The sequence below is a fragment of the Rattus norvegicus genome, chromosome 14 (genome assembly GCF_021556685.1).
Source record: "Rattus norvegicus strain SHRSP/BbbUtx chromosome 14, alternate assembly SHRSP_T2T, whole genome shotgun sequence".
NCBI classification, from domain to species: domain Eukaryota; kingdom Metazoa; phylum Chordata; class Mammalia; order Rodentia; family Muridae; genus Rattus; species Rattus norvegicus.
The window spans coordinates 101,919,190-101,934,923 of NC_141547.1; the positions used below are offsets into that span (position 1 = coordinate 101,919,190).

The 15,734-nt window shown below is 43.3% G+C and overlaps 1 protein-coding gene and 1 long non-coding RNA gene across 19 annotated transcripts in view; one reads left to right on the top strand and one right to left on the bottom strand.

Annotated features, from left to right (window-relative positions):
• The window catches only part of Sanbr (SANT and BTB domain regulator of CSR), a 69,108-nt gene extending 59,839 nt beyond the window's left edge, over positions 1–9,269 (bottom strand). For 12 of the 18 annotated variants that reach the window (XM_087583576.1, XM_087583579.1, XM_087583580.1 and 9 more), the window contains 3 exon segments: positions 9,131–9,269; positions 6,896–7,025; positions 4,511–4,669 (listed from right to left, as the gene is read on the bottom strand). In XM_087583576.1, the coding sequence (XP_087439702.1) occupies positions 4,511–4,660 (150 nt within the window). In that variant the 5' untranslated portion in view covers positions 4,661–4,669; positions 6,896–7,025; positions 9,131–9,269. 18 annotated transcript variants of the gene reach the window in all.
• Positions 9,270–9,408: 139 nt separating this feature from the next.
• Positions 9,409–14,797, top strand: LOC148001488 (uncharacterized). The gene is made up of 4 exons (XR_015637647.1): positions 9,409–9,820; positions 10,016–10,364; positions 11,031–11,224; positions 13,875–14,797. It is a non-coding gene; the product is annotated as an uncharacterized LOC148001488 (long non-coding RNA).
• Positions 14,798–15,734: the final 937 nt, after the last annotated feature.

A 15,734-nucleotide genomic window follows, 5' to 3' on the forward strand; every position in this document is an offset into this window, starting at 1 on the left:
CATTTATTCATAGTTTTGAATAATCAACTTCAATATCATTAAGATTATATAACTATATAGGCAAAGTAAAAATAATGGAAAAAGAATTTTTGACTCTATTTGAAGATACTTCATTTTAAAATTATTTTAGATTTATTTATTTTATTTAAAATGTGCAAGTGGTTTGCCTGCATGTATGTATGTGCACCTTGTGAATGCCTGATGTCCCCAAAATCCAGAAGAGGGTGCTGCACCCCCGGCAGTGGGATTACCAGGTGGTTATGAGCCTCTGTATGAATGCTGTAACCTGAACCTGGGTCCTTTGCAAGAACAAGTGCTCTTAACAAGGAATCCTCTCTCCAGTACCTAGAGATATTTTTCTATATTTTTTGTTGGGGGATTATGAACAAAATTTGCATGTTTTAGTATGTAAAAATTCTGTAACTTAATTTTTTTCTCCTTTAAAAGTCAGAGTAGAAGTTGTTTTTAAAAATGTGTTAACTCAGGGCTGGGGATTTAGCTCAGTGGTAGAGCGCTTACCTAGGAAGCGCAAGGCCCTGGGTTCGGTCCCCAGCTCCGAAAAAAAAGAACCAAAAAAAAAAAATGTGTTAACTCGGTGCTAGAGAGAGAGCTAAATGGTTAAGATCACTGGGTGCTCTTCCAAAAAACCCAGGTTCAATTTCCATAGCCCACATAGCAGCTCACAATCGTCTGTTAATTCCAGATCCTGGGCCTCCAAGGGTCCCAAGTACATGGTGCACACACTCATGCAGACAAAACTCCCCAGACATAAATATTTAAATAAGGTAAAAAGTACTTAACTCATAGGAATAATGGACACATGCTCTTGAAGAGGGTAAAGATTGTCTTTATTAGCCATATTTCCCTTTGGTATGTATCTGTTATCAGTTGGCAATATTAGTAAGTGATTACTTGGCTTTTATTTTTTATTATGTGTTTCCATCAAGTAATACCTAATTCTGTCATCATCTAAGTACTAACCAGGACTAATCTCACTTAGCTTTGGAGATCAAATGAGACTGGGTTTATTGAGTGGTATGGCCATAGAATTCACCCCACCCTGGGATTAGGAACTGACCCCACTATCTGATGAGAGTACTGACTGAGCCACTAAGCAATCCCTAGCCCTAATAAGTTCCGACTTTCAATGGAAAGCAAAACCAGGAGGCCCTGACATGTAACACTCTGTTTTCTTTTCATCTACTGTAGATCTCAGGCTGTCGTACTGAGGACTGATGCCAGGGCCTCAGACACACTAGGGAAGCACTCTACCTTCAAAGATGCCAAAGCTGCCAAGGAGGCCACAGAAGGAAGAAGAATTGATCGGAATAGAATTATCTTGGACTAGACTAAACCTAGTGGGGAAGGTGGCATCACAGGTCACAGGGGAGAGTTTTCCTAGAAGGCAGGGGTGACGGGCTACAAAGATAGAAGGTAAGTCTGACTCTCCCCCACCACTCTGTCCTTGTCTACCCATTTGAAACAAATGTTTTCACTGTCACCCGTTAGATGGCAGAGCCTCCTGCGGCCATTTCAAGACAGTGTCCTGTGGTCTACTTGAAGTCCATCTAGGTAACATGTTACAGGTTTGACTTGATATTCATACAACATTTTTGAGGAGATAAGTGATAGAGATGGCCTTTCTTGTTAAGTTTTGGGTTCATATTTGAATTCTTTCTGTTTCACCTCACGTTTCATCTCATCAATTTTTACACAAATAGTTTTTGTTGATTTTTGTCTGTGCCTGGGCTGTAAATGATGGAAGGTTTTACCATGATTTTTACTTCAGTGGCATTAAGACAAATTAGAGTCCTAAACTCAAGAAATAAAACAAAACAGAACAAGAAAACCCAACACTGAGAATAAATAGGTAAAAATGAAACCATCAGAGTAATTACTGGATACTGTAATCCCAGAACTCCAGAGGCTGAGGCAGGAGGATCTTTATGAGTTCCAGGCCAGCCTAAACTACATAGTGAGTTCCTAGTAGTGCAATTTTATAATCCAACATTTTAGAGGTTAAGGCAAAATATACTTCACACTGAGTTATGTTGTAACATGTGCGCGCGCGCGCACGCACACACACACACACACACACACACACACACACACACACACACAAATCAGGGGCTGGAGAAATGGCTTAGTGGTTAAGAGCACTGGCTACTCTTCCACAGGATCCAGGTTCAATTCCTAGCACTCACATGGCAACTCACCATAGTCTATAACTCCAGTTCTAGAGAAGTCTGACACACTCACACTAATGCACATAAAATAGTTAAATAAATTATATTTAAAAGCCCACTGAAACCAAAGCACAACAAAAACTGGAGTTTCTAAATCTTAAACTAGTGTCCATGAGTGTATTATAAGACTCTGTTTTCTCTATAAGAGTTCTTAAATTTAGGTTTGATTCTGAATATAAAATTAAAAAGGTCAGCTAGCTCTGTAAGGCAAAGGACACTGTTGTTAGGACAAAACGGCAACCAACAGATTGGGAAAAGACCTTTACCAATCCTACAACAGATAGAGGGCTTATATCCAAAATATACAAAGAACTCAAGAAGTTAGACCGCAGGGAGACAAATAACCCTATTAAAAAATGGGGTTCAGAGCTAAACAAAGAATTCACAGCTGAGGAATGCCAAATGGCTGAGAAACACCTAAAGAAATGTTCAACATCTTTAGTCATAAGGGAAATGCAAATCAAAACAACCCTGAGATTTCACCTCACACCAGTGAGAATGGCTAAGATCAAAAATTCAGGTGACAGCAAATGCTGGCGAGGATGGGGAGAAAAAGGAACACTCCTCCATTGTTTCTGGGATTGCAGACTGGTACAACCATTCTGGAAATCAGTCTGGAGGTTCCTCAGAAAATTGGACATTGAACTACCTGAGGACCCAGCTATACTTCTCTTAGGCATATACCCAGAAGATGCCCCAACATATAACAAAGACACATGCTCCACTATGTTCATAGCTGCCTTATTTATAATAGCCAGAAGCTGGAAAGAACCCAGATGCCCTTCAACAGAGGAATGGATACAGAAAATCTGGTACATCTACACAATGGAATATTACTCAGCTATCAAAAACAATGACTTTATGAAATTCATAGGCAAATGGATGGAACTGGAAAATATCATCCTGAGTGAGGTAACCCAATCACAGAAAAACACACATGGTATGCACTCATTGATAAGTGGCTATTAGCCCAAATGCTTGAATTACCCTAGATGCACAGAACACATGAAACTCAAGAAGGATGACCAAAATGCAAATGCTTCACTCCTTCTTTAAAAGGGGAACAAGAATACCCTTGGGAAGGAATAGGGAGGCAAAGTTTAGAACAGAGACAGAAGGAACACCCATTCAGAGCCTGCCCCACATGTGGCCCATACATATACAGCCACCAAACTAGATAAGATGGATGAAGCAAAGAAGTGCAGGCTGACAGGAACTGGACATAGATCTCTCCTGAGAGACACACCCAGAATACAGCAAATACATAGGCGAATGCCAGCAGCAAACCACTGAACTGAGAAGGGACCCCCCCATTGAAGGAATCAGAGAAAGGACTAGAAGAGCTTGAAAGGGCTCGAGACCCCATATGTACAACAATGCCAAGCAACCAGAGCTTCCAGGGACTAAGCCACTACCTAAAGACTATACATGGACTGACCCTGGGCTCCAACCTCATAGGTAGCAATGAATAGCCTAGTAAGAGCACCAGTGGAAGGGGAAGCCCTTGGTCCTGCCAAAGCTGGACCCCCAGTGAATGTGATTTTTGTGGGGAGGGTGGTGAGGGGAAGCCCCTATAGAAGGGGAGGGGGAGGGGTTAGGGGGATGTTGGCCCAGAAACCGGGAAGAGGAGTAACAATCGAAATGTAAATAAGAAATACTCAAGTTAATAAAGATAAAAAAAAAGGTCAGCTAGCCTATCAGTATTTCAGAGCCCATTTGCTTTTCTCCTGATAATTTATACCAAAGATACGTCAAATGTTCATCATAGACGGTGGTGTACGCCTTTAATCCCGCACTGGGGAAGCAGAGGCAGGTGGAGCTGAGGTTTAAGGCCAGCCTGTGCTCTTACATTATTTGTGTTTGTTTATTTATTTATAAAAACATTTATTCATTTACTGAGACAGGGCTTCTCTGTGTAGCCCTGGCTGTCCTGGACCTTGCTCTGTAGACCAGGCTGGCCTCGAACTCCTGAGTGTTAGGATTTTAAACTAATGTTCCAGAGGATATAATGCTCCCTTATGGACTCCTTGAACTCTATATGAATGTGGTGCACAGAAATCAATGAAGACCAAACACTCACACACAAAATAAAATAGACACAATTTTTTCACTTGGATGTTTCTTTCAATCTCACTGTGTGTGTGTGTGTGTGTGTGTGTGTGTGTGTGTGTGTGTGTGTGTGTGTTGGGGTGGTGGGGTGTCAATTTTAACCTGTCGCTGCTGCCATCTGTATGTTTGGGAGGGACCCAGGGATTGCTACTTACCTCTTTGGGTGTTAATCCAGGCACAAGCCTTGCCACAGTTTCCCAGTTGATGGTCTGAGGGATTCCAATCAATGGATAAAGGATCATATCCAATACCATTTGGTTATTATTAGTCAGGAAATTATTGTTTTCTGGACACCCACGACTCATCTTCTAGAGCTAGAAATAGGGAAAACCCAGTCTTATTACGTCTGAAATTCGGATGTTTCCAGAACATTGTATACTAGTTATAGTCCATTCCTAAAAGTTACCTGCCACTATGTAAAGAAAAAAGACAGAACTAACATAAAGCAAACAGAGACTGCTCATCTAAACCTCTCCACCATAAAACCTTTGACTATTGAAAGGTGGTATATAAGGATGGGCAGATTAAATATGCCATAAAAAGGCAGAATCTTTTGTTTGTTTCAAGACAGGCTTTCTCTGTGGAGTCCTGGCTGCCCTGGAACTCACATTGTGACTCAGAGACTCACCTGCCTCTGCCTCCTGAGTGCTGGGCTTAAAGGTGTACACCAGTATGCCTGGCTTAGAAGGCAGAGTCTTAGTGGCAAACTCCAGGTGACAGGCATTTGGGTTTTTATTACAAAAAAGAAAAAAAAATCAAACAAAAACAAGAAAAACCAACTTTGTCCCTGCTATATGTTAATTTTTTCTAGCTAAAATGTTCAGGAAAAGTTGAGTAGACTTTATTTTCCTAAAAAGTCAGTAAGCAGGCAGTTTATACAAGGACTATTCATAGATAATAAAGTCAAACCATGAAGAACTCAGTGTGAAGCTTGCTGAAAGTATCATAACTCCATTCTGTCCCTAAGTAATGCCCTCCTGCTGCTCCTGGAGCAGCTGTCCACGGTGCACACTGTGGACTGTGACTGAGCACAGGGAACTTGCAGACATACAGTGAAGCAGTCTAGCAACTTAACATAGCGGCTAATGTATCTCTGGTTATTATAACAATGTTGTGTTATTTTTGTATGTTTGAGACAACTTCTCTCTGTGAAGTTCATTTTTCAACCCTATCTTCTGAAGCAATGTGACACGGACCTGACTGATCTGGCAAAAAAATGGGTAATATCAAGAGCCAAAGCGGGGGCAGCCACAGAGAGGTGGAGGAACCTGTGGTCGCTATGAGAGCAGAGCTCGTCCTAATCCTACAACATAAGGAGACAGGTTTGGAGAAGTCAAGCAATTTGCACAGTGCCATAGATCTACCAAGATGCAGAGGAGAGGTTCATGTTTCGATCTATGCTTTCCCCATTCTCTAAGGAGGAGTGGGGTGGAGATGGTGGCTTAGGATGGAAAGAAAGAACTGTAAAGCCAGGTACGTTTCAATGACATGACTCTGAAGGCTTTGGCCCATGAGGTGGTCTGGGGAGATTATAAAAAAGAAAGAAAAGAAAAAGAAACTACCCATCCAAGCTAAAGTATTTTAGAAAGCTCTTTATGGCAGTCGATTTAAGATACACTAATTTATCCATGAATTTACGAATACTCCATTATGTGTCAGGCACTGCAGCTGAAGCTGGAACAAGAATTATAGAAGAAGGGGTGGGGGATTTAGCTCAGTGGTAGAGCGCTTGCCTAGGAAGCGCAAGGCCCTGGGTTCGGTCCCCAGCTCCGAAAAAAAGAACCAAAAAAAAAAAAAAAAAAGAATTATAGAAGAAAACATTGATAAAGGTTTCTGGCTAATCAGGTTTTTTTATAGTGTAGTTGCCATTCGTTTCTAGATTAGGAATACCGCTTGAAAATATGAGCTGCTCTGTGGAAAAGGGTGGCATAATGTAGGGCAAAGATGACTAACCGACCAAGAGCCATGTGCCTAGTCTGGAGGTCCAGTTTGGCTTTTAGCATCATCACACGCCACCCTAAAAGCCTATGACAGTCAGTACAGAGAACAAAAAGGATCACCTTGGGAAGGTACGCTGAAGATAATAAAAGCAGCTACAAATGAGGCATGATATGTAAAGACAAAAGACACTTCCTAGGATTGTGACATTTAAAATAGCTCACCAGAGTAGAAATGTAGAAGCAGTCATTAGCATTAGTTGTTTATATAACCGCTGTCCTAGGGCATCAAATGGCTGTTAAAACAAAACAATCCTATGTGTCTGCATAAACATTAAAAATCAACAGCTTTGATAATATCACGCAGAACTTGGGTTTGGGTCCCAAGTGGTTTCTTATAGTTGTCTGTAACTCCAGTTACAGGACTATAATGCCCTCTTCTGGCCCTCATGGGCACTGCACATGTATATGGTGCACACAGATACAGGCAAGCAACCAAACACACAGGTGCACATAAAATAATGAATAAATCTCAAACACAAAAGAACAAAAGAAGCATAAAAAGCATTAAGCATTGTAAAGGCATAGCTTCCGGAGTTGTACCTTACTGAAGGACCAGCACAGTGTAGTAGTTACAAGAATAGATTCTGGAGTCAAACTGTCCAACTTTATATCTTGGTTCTACCAGTAAGATATTCTCTAGTTCAGATAATCCGTGTCTCCGTTTCCTCATCTGCAAAACAAAGGTAAGACAGTAGCGCTCTGTCTCTCTGTGATACTGTGTGGAAGAATCCACTGACACTGTGAGGACTGGATGTTTACAGGAGTAGCATTTCTGAGATCCTTAAGCACATTCATAAAGATAAGAAGACCTAACATGAAGCATGCTGCCAATCAAAGGAATAAAACAGGCTATGAATACTTACCAAGCATCACCATTTTTAGCAGTGCAATCTTGGACTTGCTATAAGGAAAACGATAACTACCTTTAAGATTACTGTGAGAATTAAATAACACCACAGAGCAACCAGCAGTGTCTAGCATGTAAAATGTGCACCACAATTATGGCAACTTCTTTTTGACTGTTACTGACATAATTGTTTTCAAGAATTTGTTGAATCCCTTAGAAAGCATTGCCCAGAACAAGATTTCCTTTTTTCCACCTAGGGTAGGCCTTGCTTTGTAAGGCAGGCTGGCTTCTAACTCATGACTTCAGAGCACAGGGCACAGGGATTACAAACTCAGCTCTTGGGCTGTGCTCTTTACTTTTGATTCCTCAAAAGAATGACCAGCAAAGCAGATAGCACCAACCAGTGTTTGCTGACTTAATAAAGCCTCTGAGCCTTGAAGAAACAATGTATCTTTTGGAACCCACTCCAAGCTGAAGATTCACAATTTACATGAATATGTATGTATGCAGTATGAAAATAAATGTGGAATCTTAATTTTCAGTGAACAAAATATTGTTCTCTACTTACATGGGTAAGTGTGCATCACTTTTTCCTACAGATGCATGATTTGGAAAGGAGTGCTTAATTATAATTTGTTTGGACCTTAGTAAACATTTAGGGTGGGAATGGAGATGAGTGAGGCCCTGGATTTAACAAGCAGCACTGGAAAGAGAAAAGGCAAGAAAACAGTCTAAAGCAGAATTTAAGACAAAGGCCCTTTGTGGCTGCTTTTTTATTTTTAATTCCAGAAAATTTAATTAATTTCCTTTTCTGTTTTTTTGGTGGTGGTGGTGGCGGCAGAGTATACTCTACAAGTGAGCTAAGTCCCTAGTTCTTAATTAAAATTACAAGAATGTTCTCTTCATCAAATTCTAAAAAACTTATATATTAAATATAATACTCATTTATTCATGTTTATGAATGATTTTTAAGTAACTTGGGGTGAATTTTTTTTTCTCTTGACACAACTGAATCCTTCCAATCAAGGGGAAAAAACTATTGTGTATTCTAGTTAAAGTAATCTATGAGAACGTTTCCTTTAGGGTCTGAATAATATTCAGTCTTAAAACAGCTGGCACATGAATCTCATTCTGGAGAAAGGTATAAACGTATAAGAAACTATGACCAAAAGAAAACATCTGAAACTCAAAATTATCCTCTCGTGCATGATAACATATTTTAAAAGCGTTTAAGGCATAACATATTTGGTAAATAACATTTACCAAAACCTAAAAATTCTATTGTTTAACACACTACACTTTTAAAGAACATAACCTATTTCCTTATTTTGGCTTATTCGTTTTTCAGTGAAAAGGGGGCTCTTGCTTTTCCCCTAGGGAGAGGCAGGAGTGGAAGGTGGGGGTCACTGGGGCAGGTGGAAGGCCTCTGGCACCGCAGAGGGAAGCTGTTAACACTGATCTACAACAGACTTCCTGACTCTCGTCCACATGTGTGACCCAGGCGGTTGGCTCTGATTCTCAAGGATAGGACAACACTGCCCACCCGGGTAAGTAGCCCTTCCAAGCCCGGGTCCGAGGCTCCCTGCGCGGCGCGTCCTCGGGACCCGGGTTCCGCGGCGTGGGCGCCGACTGGAGGCGCGGGCTGGAGAGGAGCAGACAAAGGCGTCGGAAAGCAGCCTGGCAGGGACGGCGAGGGCCGGAGTCCGGCGGCTGAAGCTGGGCTCCGTCGCCAGGCGCGCGGGCGAGAGCGGCGGCGGGCGGGCCGGCGGGCTGCGCCCGGGAGTCCGCGGGCTTCCGGACAGCGGGGCCCCGCACGGCCCACCGGCCCGCCCGCCGGCCGGCCCGCCGGGATGGACAGCGGCGCTCCCGGCCCTCGCCCCACTTCCAGCTCCCGGGTGGCTGCCCCAGCCTCTCATCGTCTCTCTCACCTCCACAGGGCCGCGGCGGCCCTCACCGCACCGGTGTCACCTGCAGCGGCCGGCACCGCCCGCGCTCGCGCCCAGAACGGCGCGACCCGGCGCACACGCCCGGCTGAGGCGGCCTCACGAGCCACGGCCGCACCCGCCTGCGCCCGCTAGCCAGCCGTCCTGCAGTAGCGCCGAGGGGCGGGGCCCGGCTGCGTAGCCCGGCCAATTGCAAGCTAGCGCCGCAGCGCAGCATCCAATGAGTGACGAGCTCCTGTGGGCGGGTGGGTGCGGGCCCGGCCAGAGCGCAGCCCAGCGCTTCGCTGAGCCTGCTCTTCACCCTGCCCTCTCTGCCTCTTCCTCTCAGGCCTGTCGCAGTGCAGCGTCCCCACCCTCTCAGCGTCCCGTCTCTTAGCAACTAGATCCTCAGCACATGATCTTGGAGCAAGTGCTCAAGAAGGGATACGTGGGAGATAAAGGGAGCTCGAATTAAAAGAATAGAGTAATAACTCATTTTGCTATAAAGCTGCTTAGGTACAACAGAAAAATTATATGCTCTGATAGGGCGTTGGCTGGCGTTTAGAAACATACTGTAAACTGAAAAGCTGGTGACTTCTCAGATGTAGTGTGGAAAATGACGTCCAATGTTAAACTTGGAAGACTAGTTAACGTTCAGTCTTAGAGCACTAACAGAAATGGATTAGAGGCCAGAATGTGAGTTTGCGTTGGTTTTGGCAAGGTTCAACTAAAACAGTGTCTGTCCTCTAACAAACCAGTTTGCAAGCAGAAAGGGGGGGGGGGAGGGAGGGCGGGCAGTTTATTCTGTGTAAGCTGTATATCAAAAAGAATGTAAAAATAAGTCTCAAGGTTATGGTTTCAATCAAATCTTCATTTCTTTTTGTTTCCCAGAGGAATCTGAAAGTTTTGTTTTTGTTTAATCTCTTTAATCGCCGTATCTGCCAAGGCTTCCCTCCATCCACTCAAATGGATCTCCCCTCCTACTTTGGGGAGATGGTCTCAATGTGCAGGAGGAGTCCAAACTGGGCCCAAGGAATGAGGCTTCCACAGTTGGTAATGGGCCTCAGCCTTCATCAAAGCTCTGAGCAGCACAGTAAGAGAAGCACCGCGATCATTTGGCAGACTCGGGCTTCCTGCTGGGAGCTAATGGCCCCTGTCTTGCTCTTAGGCGAGAATGCTTGAACGTCAGGTCAGTGGCCACACATCTAGCTTTTGACCTCCAAGTCATCGGCTGCAGCAGGTAAGCCATTCCAATACTGGGTCACACTCATGCCCTTGATGGCAACCTTACCTCCCTTCTCACGGAGACCAAAGGATTCTAACACCCCTTCTAAGAACAGCCGTGCTTTAGGACAGCTTTGGTGGGGAGTTGCTCACACAATCCCATACCCAGCCAAGTGTCCACAGTTCCTGGTTTAGGATACCCAGGTTTTGTTACCAGACTTGCGAGGGCTCATTTGTCATGGTAATCCATGAAGTAAAGGAAGCCTACCATCTACGCAGCACTTACAAATACACGCCAGAAATGCATCTATTGTATACCTTAGTCACCGTGGCAACACTAGGACGCTTGTACAGTTATTCCCTTTTTAATAATAAAATAAAATGTAAAACACAAATTATCACACTAGAATTGGACAAAACAAAAAACAAAACAAAAAAAAAAAACAGAAGGGAAAGAGACAAGAGAAGGCACCAGAAACAGAGACCCACTTCTTCACACATAGCAATCCCGTGAAAACACTATGCTGGAAGCCATATCACATGCTGAGGGCCGGCTGCAGCCCTGTGCGTGCTGCTTCAGTCTCTGCAAGTTCTCATGGGCTTTAGTCATGTTGGTTTAGGGGACTTGTTTTCTTGGTGTCCTCCCTCCCCTCTGGTGCTTACCCTCTTTCCTCTTCCACAGGGCACCCTGAGCTCTAAGGGTTTGATAGAGACATTCCATTGAGGGCTGAGTGTTCCAAGATCTGTCTGTCTGTCCGTCCATCCATCCATCCGTCTACTCTGTCTCTCTGCATAATATCTGGCTGTCAGTCTCTGCATTTGTTCCTATCTGCTGCAGGATCCGGCTTCTCTGATGGTTGGGCAAGGCACTGATCTGTGAGTACAGCAGAGTGACATCAGGAGTCATTTGATTGTGACTTAAATTTTTTAAGTAGTTCTTTTTTTTTTTTTTTTTTCATTAAGAACACTAGTTAGGGGTTGGGGATTTAGCTCAGTGGTAGAGCACTTGCCTAGCAAGCGCAAGGCCCTGAGTTCGGTCCTCAGCTCCGAAAAAAAGAAAACAAATTAAAAAAAAAAAAAAGAACACTAGTTAGTTTTACCCTAGGTCCTTGACCTCAGGTTCTTGGTCAACTAAGCAGTGTGGAGTATGAGTTCTGTCTTGTAGAGCAGGCTTCAAGGCCAATCAGACACTTGGTGGCTGGCTACTCCCACAAGCTCTGTGCTACTGTTAAAATAGCATGTCTTTTGGGTAGGACACCCTTGCCAATCAGAGGGTTTGTGGCTGGTTGGTGTTTATGTTTCTCCTTTGGTAGCATGTAGAGTATCTTTCTGTACCCGACATGGGGTGAGAGCTCTTTGCAGGTGCCCGCTTGACTTCTCCATGTTCAATGAGCTGTGTTAGAGTTTTCTTGAACAGTGGGGCCCCATTGCCAGTTTCTGGGGAGCAACCTATAGTTTTGACAACAGCCCGGGGTTGTTTGGGGTTCCCATGGGACCCATTTGCCCAACAACTGAATTAGATGTAACCCAATCTCAGGACTGGAAGCTTCGTTTGGTAGCAAAGAGATGACGGGTCGGCCTCTGTCTCCCGTTATTTGGTGATTTCCTTTAGATCACCTTCATGTAGGTGCACAGTTTAGGAAGTTCTGCTGTATTAGGTTCCCATAGTTCTCAAATGGCCCTTAATTTTGGCTGTCTTTCTTGGTATTTCTTCCCTTGTCCCCTCTCCCTTCTCTTTCCCATTAGAGCCTCCCGTTCTAGCTCCTCATCCACAAGTATCTATTCTGTTTCCCTTTCCTAATAATCCCCATGTCCCTCCTTTTTGTGTGTTTTGTTACTATCTTTTTTAAAAAATTGGATATTTTAAATTTACATTTCAAAAGTTATCCCCTTTCCCGGTTTCCTGTCCATAAACCCCCTATCTCATCCCCCTACCCCTTCTTCTATGAGGGTGTTCCCCCTCTGCAACCACTCCCCCTTCCCACCTCCCCACCTTCACATTCCCCTACACTGGGGGGAGGGGTTCAGTCTTGGCAGGCTGTTAGTGCCCAACAAGGCCATCCTCTGCTACTTATGCAGCTGGAAACATGGATCTGTCCATGTGTATTTTTTGGATGATGGTTTAGTCCCTGGGAGCTCTGGTTGGTTGATATTGTTGTTCTTATGGGGTTGCAAGCCCCTTCAGCTCCTTCAATCCTTTCTCTTACTCCTTCAATAGGGTCCAATGGTTGGCTGCTAGCATTTGCCTCTGTATTTGTCATGCTCTGGCTGAACCTCTCAGGAGACAGCTGCATATGTCCCTCCTAGTCCCTTACTCTATACCTAACCTCTGTGACTTATGGATTGTAACTGGGTTATCAATGACTTAATAGCTGATATACACATATAAGTGAATACATACTCTGTTTGTCTGTCTGGATCTGGGCTACTCCCCCAGGATTACTTTTTTTCTAGTTGCATCACTTTCCGTGCACTTAGGACTTCATGATTCCTTTCTTTCTTTCTTTCTTTCTTTCTTTCTTTCTTTCTTTCTTTCTTTCTTTCTTTTTGATGGACAAGTGATATTTCATTGTGTAAATGTACCACATTTTCTTTATCCATTCTTCTCTTGGGGGACATGTAGGTTACTTCCGATTTTTGCCAGTTATGAACAGAGTAGCAATAAGCATGGCTGAGCAGGTGTCTCTGTAGTGGACACACATGCTAGAGTCATCGGAGAAGAGGGAGTCTCAGTTGAAAAATGTCAGGAGCCATCACAAGACAAGCTAATAAGTAGCAGGCGATCTTCCTGAGATGATCTGTCTCAGATTAAAATAATCCATGACAGATTTGCTTTAGGGAGATTCCTGCTATTAGTAACAACTACTAGGTATTAACCCACCCTTTTGAGCAGATCTCTGCAGATCTACGAAGATGTACAAATAGATGATTTCTCAATTCTTTATGATGATCCAATAGGAACTCCTAAAGTTATGTCAGTGATTGTTAAGCTGGGTTATAGTGGGACTGCTGTTAAGTCCTTCTCTGTCAGTCAAAACTGCAATGAGAACTCTGTCAGCCTCCCAAGTGTCACCAGTTGACTGCAGTCAGTTAATAGTAACCAGACTTTCTCCCACTCAGAGCACATTCCAAGAGTTATAAACTGTTATAACTGTGGTAAAACCGTTAACTAAAGGTCATAAAAAGGGAATTAGCGACTTATAAGTGCTAGGACAGAAGATAAACATCTCCCCAGTGGGGGTTTTGCAGCTCTGAGGGGGAAGCAAGTGTTACAGCTCTGGAAAGGTTCTGGCAGTCAGGAGTCAAGAAATATCATAATGTCACACTACACAAGCCCTACACGGGAGATTTATTGGGAAAGACACAAGAGAGTGACTGCTGATGCTTGCGTGAGAAGCAGCAACAAACTGAGCAGGAGGAAGGATTCACATAGGGTTTCCTTGGACCAGAGCTATCCAGGGTAGCCTGGGATTGGAGGGCTTTGGTGGCTTGATCTTGGGCTCTTTTTTTTTTTTTTTCCTTGCAGGACCAGCCCCGGACACTGTCTAATTTGAGAGGCTGGAAAAAGGACATAGAAAAGTCCATGGTGATGTAAGGCTAGTCATTCACACCTCAAGGGGTGTCCACTGAATGCTGGACTTAAAGGAGTGTGCCAACACCACCAGGCTTGAGTATTTCCTTAATTAATGACCAGTGTGGGATGGCCCCAGCACACTGTGGATGGAGTTACCCTGGGCAGGTTGGGTCTGCACTCTTTAAGACAATGAAAGTAACCATAACTAAAACAGTGCCAGTGATGGCTAATTTGGGTTATCGCCTTGACTACATCTGGAACTAAAACCCCCAAATAAGTGTTAAACCTGTGAGGGAAGTTTTGCTTAATTTGAAGTAAGAAAAAAATCCACTTCTTTTTTTTTCCTTCTTCTCCACCTTTATTAATTAATTTATTAATTTATTAATTAATTATTTCTTATTTACATTTCAATTGTTATTCCCTTTCCCAGTTTCCGGGCCAACATCCCCATAACCCCTCCCCCTCCCCTTCTATGTGGGTGTTCCCCTCCCCATCTTCCCTCCATTACCGCCCTCCCCCCAACAATCACAAAAATCCACTTCTAATCCAGGCCTTTTAGATAGGATAATCCAGGTCTTGAGGTGTGAAGACATACCTTTAGTCTAGACCTCACATTGTACAGGAAGCCTATATAAGGACATGGAAGAAGGAAGCTTCTGCTCTTTGCCTGCTTGCCTTCACCTTGCAAGTCCATTCCCTCATTGGCATGAGAGCCTACTTCATCAGGATTCCAGTGTAGACTGAAGACCAGCCAAGACATGCAGCCTTGTGGACTGAGCAACTACTGGATTCTTGGACCTCACAGTCAGCCATTGTTGGATCAGCTGGACTGCAGCTTGTACATTGTTCTAATAAATCTCCCTTCTCTATATATGATAAATATAATGAATGCATAAGTTCATTCATAAGTTTTGACACTCTGAACCCTAATTACAATGCCTGGGTGATATATCTGTATCTTGAGGTAAATTGATTTGTGTTCCTGAAAATCCACTCCCATTGATTTCCATAGTGGCTATACAAGTCTACACTTCCACAAGCAGCGGAGGAGTGTTCCCCTTACTCCATATCCTTGCTAGCATGAGCTGTTACTTGTTGTATTGGTCTTAGCCATTGATGGTGTAAGTAGTTGTTTTGATTTGTGTGTCCTTGATGGTTAAGGATCTTGAACATGGCTTTAAGTGTTTCTCGGTCATTTGAGTTTCCTTTTTTAAAAGAATTTTGTTTCAATATGTACTCTATTTTTAATTGGGTTGTTTTCTTGGTATCTAGCTTTTTTTTTTTTAGTTCTTTATCTATTTTGGATATTAGTCCATTATCAGATGTGCAGTTAGTAAAGATCTTTCCACTCTGTAGGCTACCACTTTGTCTCAAATATGGTACCCTTTGCCATGCAGGTTTTCAGTTTCATGAGGTCTGACTCATTAATGCTGTTTTAGTGCCTGTACTATTGGTATTCTGTTCAGAAAATCTTCCTGTGCCAATGAGTTCAAGGTTATTCTCTACTTTCTTTCTTCGGGTTCAGTGTATCTGGTTTTATGTCTTGGTCTTTGATCCATTTTGTGCAAGGTGATAAGCATGGATCTACTTGTATTTTTCTACATGCAGCCATACAGTTTCACTTTCACCATTTCTTGAAGATGGTGTCTTTTCCAGTGTGTATTTCTGGCTTCTTTGTAAAAAATCAGGTGTCCATAGGTGTGCAGATTTATGTCTGGATCTTCAATTTGATTCCATTTATCTGTGGTCTCTTAAGAGTCCATATCACATCTGTCCAGGGTGACTTTGAGTCTCCATTGAGAAGTTAGGTGT